Source organism: Desmodus rotundus, chromosome 8 (genome assembly GCF_022682495.2).
Source record: "Desmodus rotundus isolate HL8 chromosome 8, HLdesRot8A.1, whole genome shotgun sequence".
Classification (NCBI taxonomy): domain Eukaryota; kingdom Metazoa; phylum Chordata; class Mammalia; order Chiroptera; family Phyllostomidae; genus Desmodus; species Desmodus rotundus.
In genome coordinates, this window is record NC_071394.1 from 36,530,156 (window position 1) to 36,544,030 (window position 13,875).

At 38.3% G+C, this 13,875-nt stretch overlaps 1 protein-coding gene across 1 annotated transcript in view; it reads right to left on the minus strand.

Annotated features, from left to right (window-relative positions):
* The window catches only part of C8H8orf34 (chromosome 8 C8orf34 homolog), a 301,307-nt gene that overhangs the window by 212,033 nt on the left and 75,399 nt on the right, over positions 1–13,875 (minus strand). The window contains 2 exon segments of the mRNA XM_053929857.1: positions 4,588–4,616; positions 11,309–11,437. Of these exon segments, the coding sequence (XP_053785832.1) occupies positions 4,588–4,616; positions 11,309–11,437 (158 nt within the window).

Sequence of the window (13,875 nt, forward strand, 5' to 3'; positions counted from 1 at the left end):
TGCTTGTTTTGGTTTTTAGAGTCAGTTGCTGATAGATATGTATTTACTGTTATTTTATTGTTCTTTCATAGTTTTGCTCTTCTTTGTCTTAAGTCCCTTTAACATTTCATATAATAATGGTTTGGTGATGATGAACTCCTTAGTTTTTTTCTTATCTTTTTAAGACTAAACAATATTGCATTGGATGTGTATATCACATTGGTTATCTAGTCATCCATACATGCACCCTGGGGTTGCTTCTACCTTTTGGCTACTGTGAATAATGATGCAATGCACACAGTGTGCAAATATATCTTGAAGATTTTGCTTTCAATTCTTGTGGATAAACACTCCAAAGTGGGAAAGTGGGATTGTTGGGTCATCTGCTAACTTCAGTCTTGATGTTTTTGAGAACTGCCATATTGTTTTCCACAGTAACTTCACATTTTACATTCCTACTAATAGAACAAAGAGCAATTTCTCTACATCCTCACTGGCACTTTCTATTTTCTGGGTTTTTCTTTTTGTTTGTTTTTATACAGTAGCCATCCTGATGGGTATGAGTGGTATCTCACTGCAGTTTTATTTACAGGTCTATAATGATTAGTGATGTTGAGCGTCTTTTCACATGCTTTTTGGCCACTTGTATATCATCTTTGGAGAAATGTCTATTCAAGTCCTTTGCCTACTTTTAATCAGGGTATTTGCTTTGCTGTTGTTGAGTTGGAGGTTCTTTTATGTATTCTGAATATTAACCTCTTATTAGATATTTCTCATTTTCCAAAAGTTGCCTTTTCACCTAATTGCATCATTTTGTTCATAGAAATATAAGAATATTTTTGAGGATATTACTGACACATTATGCAGTACCTACTTCATGAGGACAAGTGGGAGATGTTTTCCTTAGGGGCCAGTAGCAGAAATAGCTGCTTTTCTTGTAAATGACTGGTTTGCCGTGATCCGATGGGTGACCCCAACACCAAATGACAAAGGCTCGATGGACGCTCAGTTGAAACAATGATGTCGAACTGCATTTTTGTGCAGTGGGTTCATATTTTTCCTCTGCCCTTTCAAACAATTTTTCCAAGTATTTCTTTAAATTACTTTATATTTTGGATGTTTTTAGCAATCTGAAGTTATTTTTGATTGGGAGAGTAACTGATGTTATTTTTAATAGTCACTAAAAACATTACATTTCACAAAGAATGAAACTTAAGCTCAGCATCTATAAATAACTTACTGAAGTTACATAATTAGTAAACAGCAGGATCCAAGATTCAACCAAGGCTTATCCGTGGATTTTTCCAGAATACCAGGCTACTTTTCCAAGGAGAGTACAAAAAATTTGACCGTGACACAAGGAGTGTCCTTTGTGACGTGGTTGCTGTGTTCCCTATGAGAAAGAGTGATCAGGGGAGGCTGGGACTCGAAGGATGGAAACACTGGGGGGGCGGGGCAGGACAGATGACAATGAACAAAAATGTGGCAATAAATAAAAATATGGCCTGAAAGTACTGAGTCTGGCTGCCTCACAGTAGTCCTTGTTGAGTACAGGAAAGACTCATAAAGAAAAAGAGTGAAATAAAGCATAAGACATAGATTTCAGTGGAGACTGTTGATTCTAGTCTTAAGAAATTTGAACTTAATTTGGTAGGTATCAGCGAGTCATGGAAAAATTTTCAGCAGGATTTGGTTTAAGAAAGACTCCTCCAGTGAAGGTCTTAAGTAGGGTTCTCTAGAACCAGAGGCTGAGAAACTAATTTACTGGGGGTGAGTGTCTCTTAAGTGAAACCTGTGAAAAAATGAAGGAATCGGGAGAAATGGGAAGAAGCTAGGCAAAGATAAGGTTCAGCTAAAGTCTGCTCTCAGCCCGATCCCCTAAGAAAGCTCTGGCATGTGAGTAACAACTCAGAGCCTTATTTCCTTCAATCCCTGGCTGAGGCCAACCCAGGCATTCCTGGGCACAACAGCTCCCACTAGGTCAAACCCATCCTCAGGTGATGGATGAGCCCACAAGCACCAATACACACAGCTGAAGGATGGGTCACTCTGCCCTAGTAGGCACCAGCCATGTCTACCATATGGCATTTGAAGGATGAATGGGAATGGTAGGAGTCTAAAATATTATATGTAGATATGAAAGGTAATACCATCTAGATTTGTGTAGTAGCTGACAGGATAATAATGGTTTTCCAGATATGTCCACATCCTGCTACCCAAACCTGTGAATATGGTACATTTCATGGCAAAAGGAACTTTGCATCATTAAGGCTAAATATGTTAAAATGGGGGAGGGAGAGTATCTGGATTAGCTGAAGGGCCCCAACCTAATTACATGGTTCCGTAAGAGTGGAAAGCTTTCCCAGCCTGAAGACAGAGATGAGACATTGCTGGTTTTGAAGATGTAGAAAAGGGGCCATACACCAAGGAAGGAGCCAGCTTTTAAAAGCTGGAAGAGGCAGAAATATCAAATCAAACCAAACCAAACCAAAATGGGTTTCCCTGAAATTCAGGAGAAAATGCAGCCCTATGACAGCTGGGCTTTAGCCCCAGAAAACTCATGTTGAACTTCTAAACTACAGAACTATAAGATAATAAGTCGTCTTGTTTTAATTTGTTATAGCAGTAATTAAAAAATGATATGGTGGCTAAACAGTAAGACATTGATAAAATTCACACAATTTAAAAAAAAGGATTAAAAATATGATCAGCCTTGTTCTATCTTTCCATCTGCAGTAGAATTAACAATTCTTATCTTTTTCAGAATTCATAAACTAATTTTAAAGGTCACAGAAGAAGTAATTTCAATGAAATGACAGTAACAGGTCAGTATATTATAAAGGTTAAGAAAAATGTATCTTTAGTGGACACCCCAAATTGTTAAGGAAAGATTAAAAGGAAGAATGTGCATTTATTCTTATGATTACATTAAAGACATAGGTGTTAGCTCACCACAAACTGTAAATCTTTCTGTTTAACTACTGTTTTAGTACCTGCCTGAGACCCTTTTTCTTACTGAGGAAAATGAAAAATTGTGAGCTTAGTGGTCACCAGAGGGAGCCCTGGGGCAGGCTGTCCCTCTCCTCCTCAGCTGGTCCAGGAGGGCGAAGGATGGGGGCTGGGAGTCTGGGAGCTGGTGTTTCTTTGGTATTATCTGGTACTCTTGAAAATCAGCTATGAGAGTACAAAAATCAATTTTTTGAACTAACATAAGTATTTTTATTAAAATTCAAAAGGTATATTCCTATTTGGAGTGTAAAAATGCTCAGTATTGTTTATATAAAAGTAATATAACTATTACATTATAGATTATTATTTTAAAATATCATGATTATAGAATATGATTCCAATTTTATACAATACTTTCTACCATCTTCTTTCTATTTATCTAGCCACTAAGCCAAATTCAACACATTTTCTGTTTAGAAAGATATTTGTATCAATGTTCACCAAATACTGATGGCTATTTCTAGGTGCTTCTCCCTTTTCCAACTATATATGTCTCATGTCAAATTTTTTTCATCTAAAACAACATATCACAACAGACTGAATGAAGAATCAGATATGAAAATTCAGCAGTTTTCAATTAATCAAGACATTAAAGAGACTTTTAAAACTGTAAATAATGTAACTTTCTCACAAATACCTTATTTTGGAAAATAAAATATTTTTTCATACAAGCATTTTTGTTAATGTAGTGGTTTTGTCATTGCTTTTTAAAAATAAATTCATGTAAAAACTTCTATGAGTTTTAATTCTTAACATGGCAAGTATTAATACATATAATCTACATAAAGCAAAGCTTTTGGGGATCTTCTATAATTTTGAAGACTGGAGCCCTGAGAATAAAAAAAGAGAAGAAAACTTCTATTCCAGTGATGCCTAAACATGTAACACGAAATCAAATCTTTCTTATGAGCCACAACTCATAGGAACATGTTTGGCAGACAACTCAAAATAACCCAAAAGAGAACAACTCTCCAACCTGCCAAATCTGCTCCTTCACCTGTGTCCCTAATTTTGGCAAATGGCCCCACAGCTCACTGAGTTTCTCATCCCCCACAACTAAGAATCTCCACTGACTCTTCGTCAGCTCCCCAGATCCAACCCACAGCAAGCTGCACTGATACTACTGCTAAAATACGCTCCAATCATATCACTTCTCACCACCGTCAAAACTATCACCCCAGAGCAAGATTCCCTTGGCATCTTAAAATTAAAAAAAAAAATCCATACCGAGTAAGGTTTACAAAGGGTAGTTACAAAAAAGAATAAGATCATCAATCATCAAAATACAAGCAGAATCCACATTTACATAATAAATATTACTAGATTTTGTTTTAATATAGTTTTTAATAATTACAGTGATTCCATTTTCTCTAGCCAAACTCAAAAATCCTTAACTCAAAAGGATAAGTGATATTTTAAATTTCATATAGTAACTTTCATTAAAAACATCTAAGCATACAACTTTAAAAGATTTAAAACATTAGCACCAAATAAGCTGTAACTGAACATTTTATGTTTCAAAAAATTTTTCATTTAGACCATGGATTGAAATCTATACTCTATATGTACTTTTTATTAGATGTATATAGTTCAACTTACCTTATCAAGTTCATCTGAAATTGCAATACCTGGAATTCAAAAGAGATTTATAAAAATGTTTTAGAAGCAATATTTAATAACCTAAAGTTAAAAACAAAGACAAAAGTTCTATTTGGAAAACTAGTGTGTTTTCCATTCTATTTTTTCTTTTTATTAGTGCTTCAAAATAATGTGGTCCATCCTTTGTACTAATGAAAACAAGTTAGGAATTTAAGTCAACTGTGACAGCATGAAATGCTGAAACAATCCAAATGATAAACAAACCTAGGAGCATGCTTGTTGTCAGATGTGGAGCTAATGCGCGGGGGTAATTGCAGGGATGTAGGCTTTAAGTTAGAATGACAAGCAAGAACAACTTAGCCCGTTACAATTCCACTCCTGCGTATGGACTGATTTAGACTCCTACAGTGAGAAAATATGAAGGCAGAATGGTGGCTGCAGATCGTTTATTTTAATTCCCTTATTTCACAGATGATCACACTAACTAGGGAGCTTCAGGGGTTTGTCCCACAGTCTCCTAGACTGACAGTTTCTTAAGCCAATGGATAAATAATCCTTCCTCACAACTCCCCTGCTTATCATCCATACATTCCTCACTGATACCATTTTAATTCCTATCTTTACCATTTCTCCAAAATTGTTGTGCTCCAAAAATCTAGTCCTCAAATTTCTCTCTCTGTGATGATAGACACTGTTAAGCTCACTCTCTTTCTTAACATGCTGTCCTCTCTTTTCTGTTCTCCTGCTTTGTCTCCTCACAGGAATCCTCTTCTTTGGAGGGAGCCCTTTCCCGAAATGCCAAGGGTTCTTTGCTGAGCTGTCTTTCTCTTCGGCTGATACACCTCCCTCGGTTATCTAACGCATACCACCGACATCTATTTCTCCGTGCGGTGATAGCTAACAAATCTCTCTCTCCAGCATAGACTCTCCTCCTGAGTGAGTTGCTGAATTCCTCTGGGCATTTCAGTCATGTCAGGTTACACACAACACTCTCCCTTCATATCACTTCTCCCTTTTTTTTTTTTTTTGAGTGATGTTGTGCCTGATGCTGTACACAGGCACTGTGGCCAGGCATTGGAGCTGGTGTGACCAGCTGCCGGGTTTGGGGCATAGGACACAGGAATATGGTGTCAAACCCTAGTGTGGGGTGGGCAAAGAGACAAGGAAAGATCTCGAGTCTGGAGTCCAAGGCAACACAGAGAAAATAAGAATAGGATTGAGGCTAAAGTTCAACAGACTATAAAGTGCAAGATAGAATGGGCTGGGTTATTAGACGAGATCGGGCGTGTCCAGGGTGGTGTGGCCATAGACTGAGCTGGGTTTTTAAAGAGAAACTGAACACAGTCTCAAGGAAATATGCCTGCGTAAGGGTCCTCTCACGTGCTCAGGAACAGAGTGTCTGAGGAGGATGCTTTCTGGGTCCCCAGACCGCTCCCACGCCACTCACCTAGTAACTCATTTACCTCAGTGAACGGCACCAGTCTTCCCCGTGTAGATAAAACTAGACATGCAGGTGTATTCAAGACTCATTCTTCACAGCAATATTCTATGAAATTCTCTTTTGGTAAAAATTATTGGTAGCTAATAATTTTATGTGTTACCGCACTAAAAGGGAGTCTAGTTACCAGTCTGGGAATTTGGGGTAACCCTAAGCTTAACAATTATTCAAGGACTACAAACAAAGGAGAGAGGGCTTCAGGAATGAGAAGCTTGCAGCTGGCCAGTGTCTGTACTGTGCGCCGGGGGGAACTCAGACAGAATGGACTCGCAGCGGGGAGTATTTGTGACATCATTAAGAGACCCCGAAGTTTTCTGAGAAATTATAAACCTTGATACAGGCCTAACATAAGTACATTTTTATGAATGTTTGGGTTTAGAAATATATAAAGTTATAAATGGGCACTTGGAATAACTCAGATTTCAACAGAATGTAAGAATTTTATAGAACACCAAATGGTTTATGTCACAGTCTACAATATATTAATAATTATTCCAGTTTATAAAAATCAAATATATATTTAATACAATGGAAACATTTCTTTCCAATTCAAATTCAAGATTAAAATGAATATATTATTTAAAAATAAATATTTAATACTTAATCTATTTTAAAATAGGGAGATAGTAGATATATAAAACAAAATTATCTTTTTCATCCAAAGTCATAGATACCTGGAATTATATAACTCATGATTTCATCATCTGAAATGCTCTTGATTTTTTAAAACTTTTTACATCAATGTGCTTGGGCTTGCATAAAATGTTTTTTCATTAAATTTTTAGAAAGCTATCAGTTGATCTTTAAACTTCTTTTACATCTCAGTTTATAAATCCACTATTCATAAAGATAGCCATAATATTTTACCTGGCTAGACCGTAGGCAAGAACTAGCAAGCAGGTCAAAGGCCTCTGAATAGTCAAAGGCTGCGTCACGTAGAACCTGCCCATCATCACTCCCGAGCTTGCTCCTCGGAGCCTCGTCCACTGCCCGTCACTCTCAACTTTAACAACTACCGGCAGTTGTTCTGAGGAGTCAAGAAACGTCACCAGTGGAAAATGGCGATGAAGAAACAGTTGTTATGAACACATACTAATGTACTAGACAATTACAGGTCCCAGAATAAAACTTAAACTAGGTAAATGGAAATCTTGCCTTGGAGTAGGAATCATGCCTCTCACTGTTCCAAGCATTTGGTCTGACATGTTTTGTCCACATACCTATTGTTATATTTTCTAACATTTACATATTTTGATGATTTTGCCTAATAAATTATCTAAATAAATCTCCATTCTATTATATATATTTCTTTCTGCTCCCTGTTTTCAATGCCAAATTACCTAGGGCACTTTTCATTTTTTGTTATTTCATATGTAATCAAAGCTTAAATTGACTAAAAGAAGTTGGAAGAACTTTAAAGAAACACTTCTTTACAGAAACATGAAGCTCCAGTGGGAGCCATTTGCAATGAGTACCAGGGTACTTCTAGCGCCTAGCACAGCATTCACAGCTACTCATTAACTTTTAGAAGCCATGATATTTTAAGATAATATTTTCAAAGTGTATAGGAACTCCGGAACGTTGGTGAACACAAAATACGCAAGGGAAAATATGGTGAGCGGGTTGTTACCACACATTGTAAGGGAGAAGGGCCCAGGATTTGGTTGTGGGACCCTTGATGCCAGCACACGTGGTCTTCCCAGACACTGAACTGAGGCCTTAAAGAAATGTTATCATATCACAGTAGTCAAAGAGGCTATAAACCCCTGTGGCATAAAAGTCCCCACCCCGACCCCTGCTACCAAGACTTCCATCTTCACTGCCTTTATCACCAGCTGCACCCTTTATACATCAACAATACAAAATTTTATTTTCCTTGGAATACCTTCTTACACACGTGCTTCTCTCTCTGCCCGGAACATCCCTCCCCACGGCACATCTCACCCTCCTTTTACCTTTTATCCTTCCACTCTCTGTTCAGGTATATCCTCCATCAGTTTGGCCCTCAGCCCCCCATGGGGGCTCTTCTATGCCCCCCTCAGCTTTCCTAAAGCACTTTCCACAAGTCTCTGAAGTTCTTCTTTTCACAAATACCTCCCCTACTGAAGGTAAATTTGAGTTCTGGGTGCATGTAGTATCCATCTTTGTATTCCCACATAAATGTGCAGAGACTAGCTAAACGAATGTGGGGTGAATGAACAAATAATTGCTACATTATCTGCTTCCATTTTCACTCATGGGCTGTTATCCTCTAACTCGGCGATTTTCAACCGGTGTGCCACAAGAATTGTTAAAACATGCAATACCTGACTATTTAGTCAGGGCCACTGACCTCTTTCCCTTTAGATTGTTAAATTAAAAAACAATGGCAACAGTCAACACAACAATAACCGTCTAGTGTAAATGAATCAAAATTATACCTATTTTTTGTCAGATCGGCAGAAAATATATTTTTTGATGTGCTACAGAATTTTAGTAATTACTTTATGTGTGATATGAGATGAAAAAGCTTGAAAATTGCTGCTCTAATTTCTCAGGCTGTTTGTCAAACAAGACTTTTCAGGTGTGTTTTTGTCTGGTGAACTCAGAAAGTCCTTTTTTTTTCTTGGCTGAGTCCAGATTGCTATTGTCAGCCATGGAACACAAATATCTGTCCACTGTTCCCCCAACAGCTGGCCACTTGTCCCTGGTAAAGCCCCAGTCAGTGTTTTCACATGAACTGCAATCCACAGACCACTGTCTGGATGGACTGACGATTCTCATCCTATCGCTGCCTCACTTCAGAGAAATCCGCCAGAAGTAGCAAAGGCATCAGGCTCCAGAAGCACCAGAGGCCCGGCTGCCCGGAGTGCATCTCGAGCAGAGGGTTGCGTTGAGCAATGTCACATAGTAGGGAACAGCTGCTCTTCAGCTTTTAATTTATTTGTTTACTTACCGACTTACCTATTTATTTTTAAGCATAATTTCCCAATAGATAAGCCACCATAAAAGCTAAAGATATCGTATCTATGAACACCAAAACATACGTAATCTCGTATCAGAGGCCCACACTCAGAGAAGAAGGGGGTCTGCAGTGATAAAAGAGTGAGGGTAGATTCTCAGAGAAGAGCGTTCGGAAGAACTGAAACCAGAGGTCATGCCCACCCCTCAAATCCAGACTGACTAATGCACCAGTCACTGTGCTTTGCGCTGGAGAGTCCAGGCTCAGAGGGCCCTGTCCCCAGGAAGCTCCAAGTCCAGAGAGAGGAATAAGTGAAAATTTAATAATAGCAGATAAGTATGTTCAGGGAGAAGTATAGAAGCATGAAAAGACAGGCACCAAATTCCATCCAGAGAAGGACAGCAACAGAGAAATCAGCTTGGAGGATGTCGTTTTTCAGCTGAGGCTAAAGAGCACCATAGAGTTTCGCTTGGGAAAAATGGAAGCAGTGGAGGGAAGTGGGGTGAGGTTTCAGGGCACAGGGACAGCATAAGCAAACACACAAAATGAAGAACATCAGTGAGGCTCAAAAACTCTTGTGCTGCTGGTGCATACCTAACCTGAGACGCATAAGAGGTAATACTAGAGAGACGACTAAGGGCCAGGTCACGAGCACCTCCTATGGGATTTCAGGAAGCCACTGAATATCTATAACAAGTGAGTGTCAGGTTTTCACTGCAGATCCATCACACTGACGGAAATGAGGGCAGTGAGGGCAGTGAGTTAAGAGTGTGGACAAGACAGTTACTTGTTGCCCAAATCGTTTCAAGAGTCCTCCTGGGCACACAAGCTAGACTGCATTTCCCAGACTCCCCACCTCTTGGCTGTGGAATGTGGGCAGATGTAAGGCCGTGTTTCCAACTCCCCCCATGATCCTCTACTCTCCTTCTGCTTCGGGAGGACCACTAGAAGTCTTGCGCTGAAGATGGCAGCATAACAAATGGAAGAAGTCTGCACCCCTGGCTCACTCCACAGGCTATCCCCTGAGTGAGAAAGTACTTGTATTGTGTGAAGCCACGGGAGTTTGGCCTTGAGACTCCCCCACCATAAGGTCATGGCCATCTAGGCAGACGCAAGCTCAGTAAGGGCAGGAACTGCACCTATTTTTCCTAACGTGGGGCAGGAATGACGGGGAACACGTTAAATGGATTAGCCAGTGATCTGGTCGGTGTCATTGAGAATGTGAACTGGGGAGTACTAATAGGGCTGGAGAATGGAATCAGGCCCAAGACAGATTTTAGAAGGAAAATGAGCAAGATTTGGTAAGAATTAATTTTGAACAGTAAAGGAGGAGAGAGGAGTACAGAGGGCTCCAGTTAGGTGACTAGGTAAGTGAGGGTACCACTGTCTGAGGCACAGCAGGCAGAAGAACTGGGAGGCATGATCTAGTCTGTTACATTGAAATTTAGCATGGCAGTGAGATATCTGAGTTTAGATATGTTTTAGGCATTTGTTCCAAAAGCATATGCTGTCTAAATGTGAAATATAGTTAGTCCTCACCTGATGGCACTGACAAATTCTGCAACTTTAAGCAAACTGATATATAATGAAACTGATTTTTGCCATAGGCTAATTGATATGAACAAAAGTTTCTATGGCATCAAGATTTATACATATTAATATAAGCCTTTGACACATTAATAGGATAAGAGTCTTTTCATACACACAAAATAGCAGTAAACTGAAAACTCACTTTATCATTGTTTGCTCCCAAAGTAAATAGTAGGTAGCAGAGCAAAACCTCTAACCTAGGCCCTTGGATTACAGAACCACTGCTTTTACAAAAAGTATGTTACAAGGTACTGTGTCAGGCTCGGAAAGGACTCTGAGAAGAATCTGTCCCAGTTACTATCCTTGAGAAATGTAGACACTTTAAAACCTCATGGAAGCAATAGGTATGTTTTTTCATTAAAATGACACTAAATAAAAGGGTTCAGAAGAGAAGAATGGATACCATTAAGTGTACACTTGACTGCAGTAACAGAAACTGTAGAAGGAGACAGTCAAATAACCTTGGGGGTGAGGGAGTCTATAGCTCCGCCTACTCTGTATAACCAGTATTCCCGTGATTCTGTGTAGCATGCAAGATCAATCCTTAGTCCCAATCTCATGCACTTAGAACTCCTCAACCTCTCACAGAATTTGAATGAGGATGTTAAAAATGGGTTACTGGCAATATTAACGAACGTTTCTACTTTAATATTGGTTAGGAACTTCAATTACGATTAAGTAACTGAACTTACTTCGAGAGAGCTTCTCAAGGGCTTTTCCCAGCTTCCTGCTCTCTTGAAGGATGTGGTTCAATTCATCAAAATCACGGCTTTCTGGTTTAGTTCGCCAGTTCCACTTAGGATGATCTACTGACCTTGGCACTACATTTAAAAAAAATGATTACTTCAGAAGCATGCTACGTAGTGATAAAAAACTTACTGTTCATAATAATGTGAAAGACTGTATGGATCAAGATTGCTGTACAGAATAAAACTGTTAATCTTGGAAATGGTTTTTCTGTGAGCAAGCAGTGGGGAAGTAATAAAGCTGCCTTTAAGAAATGTTTTAAATGAACAAGTGTGATGATGTTTATAGAAAAAAGAAAATTCTAGTATTGGTTCAAAGCTAATAATTTTTATAATTTAAGGAAAACATACAAGTAAAGTAGATTTTGTTTATGTTTTAGCAGCTTAAAGATGATCACTGACTTCATCAGCAATTAGTAAATATTTCTAAGACATTATTGTTGTCTTCTAATATAACTGTATTTACTTTCATTTCCCTCCAAATTCCAAACTCTCACTAAAATTATGTTATGGTAAAGGAATTTTTATTGATTTTTTTAGTCAAAGAATTAGTTAAACAAGGAGAGAAGCCATTATTAAGCCAGAAATAGCATCATAGTTTATTGGAAGATACGAAATGGATTGATGAGTGGTACACAAATTTAGCAAGCTAGAGAATACTGAAACCTCGCCCTGAAGGGAGAGATGCCCTAGAAAGTGGACATTTCAGACCATTTAAGCATAAAAGCATCGATCACGTAGGACTAACGACAAAGTGATAAGGATATAAAAGTACTGTTTTTTCTTTTTTAAATGGGAAGACTTCACTGAATGTCCAGTATAATTTGAGGCATATTATTACTAAATTTTACAACAGTGGCAATAAAGATCTTAAAAGCTCTCAGAGACAAAAACAGCAAATCAAATTGTCATCAGACTTCTCAATAGCAAGCTTCTCCACAGAAGACATGGGAGAAATTCCTTCAAAATTTCAACTGAAGGTTACTTTCAACTTAGAATTTATACCCAACTACGGGCCCAATCAAGATACTTGTAAAGACTCAAAATTTATCTTGCAAGCACTTCCCCCCCACCCCGGCCCCACCTGCCCCGAGAAAGCTCCTGGCGGAGATGCTCCACCAAAATGGTAAGTGGAAAGACTCAGGACTCAGGGAGTCAGTGATTCTCCATAAGAAAAAGGAAAAGAGATCCCCAGACAACAGTGAGGAACAGTCTTGGGAGACAGCTCAGCTGAGAAAGCAGCTAGAGACCAAGGAGCCAAGACTGGAGCAAGAGGACAGAGGGCTACAGGAGAGCGGGATCTAACATCTTTCAAATAAAACAAAGTATAAAATATGAGAGAAGACTGAAGTTGGGATTACTTGATGTGCCTCATCGTATTGAGAGTGTGTAATACTTTAATGAAGGATTTGGTGAAGCATTAATGATGGGTACATAGAAAACAAACAGAAAACCAGTCAATTATTAATTCTAATTAATAGTCAACTAATAATACATTAACAGTTGGACATCTTATGTCTATACTGTGAAAAAAAGCTAATAAACATTTTACTTATATCAATGCAGAGTAAATATTCAACCAACATTTGAAACATCTGTGTGACTGTAGTGGGATGCTGAGATGTGGTCTGGGTATAAAGCACACATTCTTAGAAGGAGGTCAAGAGATAGTGCTTCAAATTTAAAAAGTAAAGGAGCCCTTGCTGGTGTGGCTCAGTGGATTGAGTGCCTGCCTGCAAACCAAAGGGTCACTGGTTCAATTCCCAGTCAGGGCACATGTCTGGGTTGCGGGCCAGGTCAGGTCCCCAGTAGTGGGGGATGAAAGGCAACCACATATTGATGTTTCTCTCCCTCTCTTTCTCCTTCCCTTCCCCTCTTTCTAAAAATAAATAAATAAATAAAATAAAAAGTAAAGGAGAACCATACTAAGTACCTTGTATGTTTAGATATCTAGACTAGTGTACCAAAAGCAACTTGTAAAACAGTTCAAAGTGGTTCCACATTAGAAGCAGAACAAAGGAGAAAAAACACTATTGTCTTGTAGAACTTAACCACTTTACTTTTTAAGCCATACATATTTTTGTTTTGATAAATGTAAGTAAAATAAATTTTTTAATATTTATATTGTAAAGCTATAGGAAAGACAGACTGTTGAAATATCTTTTCTGCCACCTATTTAAAAAGTAATCTGGCAATAACTATTATAATAAAAGATATACTGACCCTGTGACCCACCGATCGTATGTCTGGTAAATTATAATAAAGCAATAAAAGCACCTATACTTACGTATAAATTATAAGGCTGTTTATTTTTTAGGAAGTACAAGATACTAATTTGTTTATTTTAGCAGTTGTTGGCTGCGAAAGTCTAGAAATAATTTAAATCAACAGGAGATAAATAAATTAAGGCACATTCACACTATGATACAGTGTGCACTTATTAAAAAGTATAACTTAGACCTAAGTTTATTAGCATGGAGATATGTCCACAATGCATTTCAAAATGATAAAAT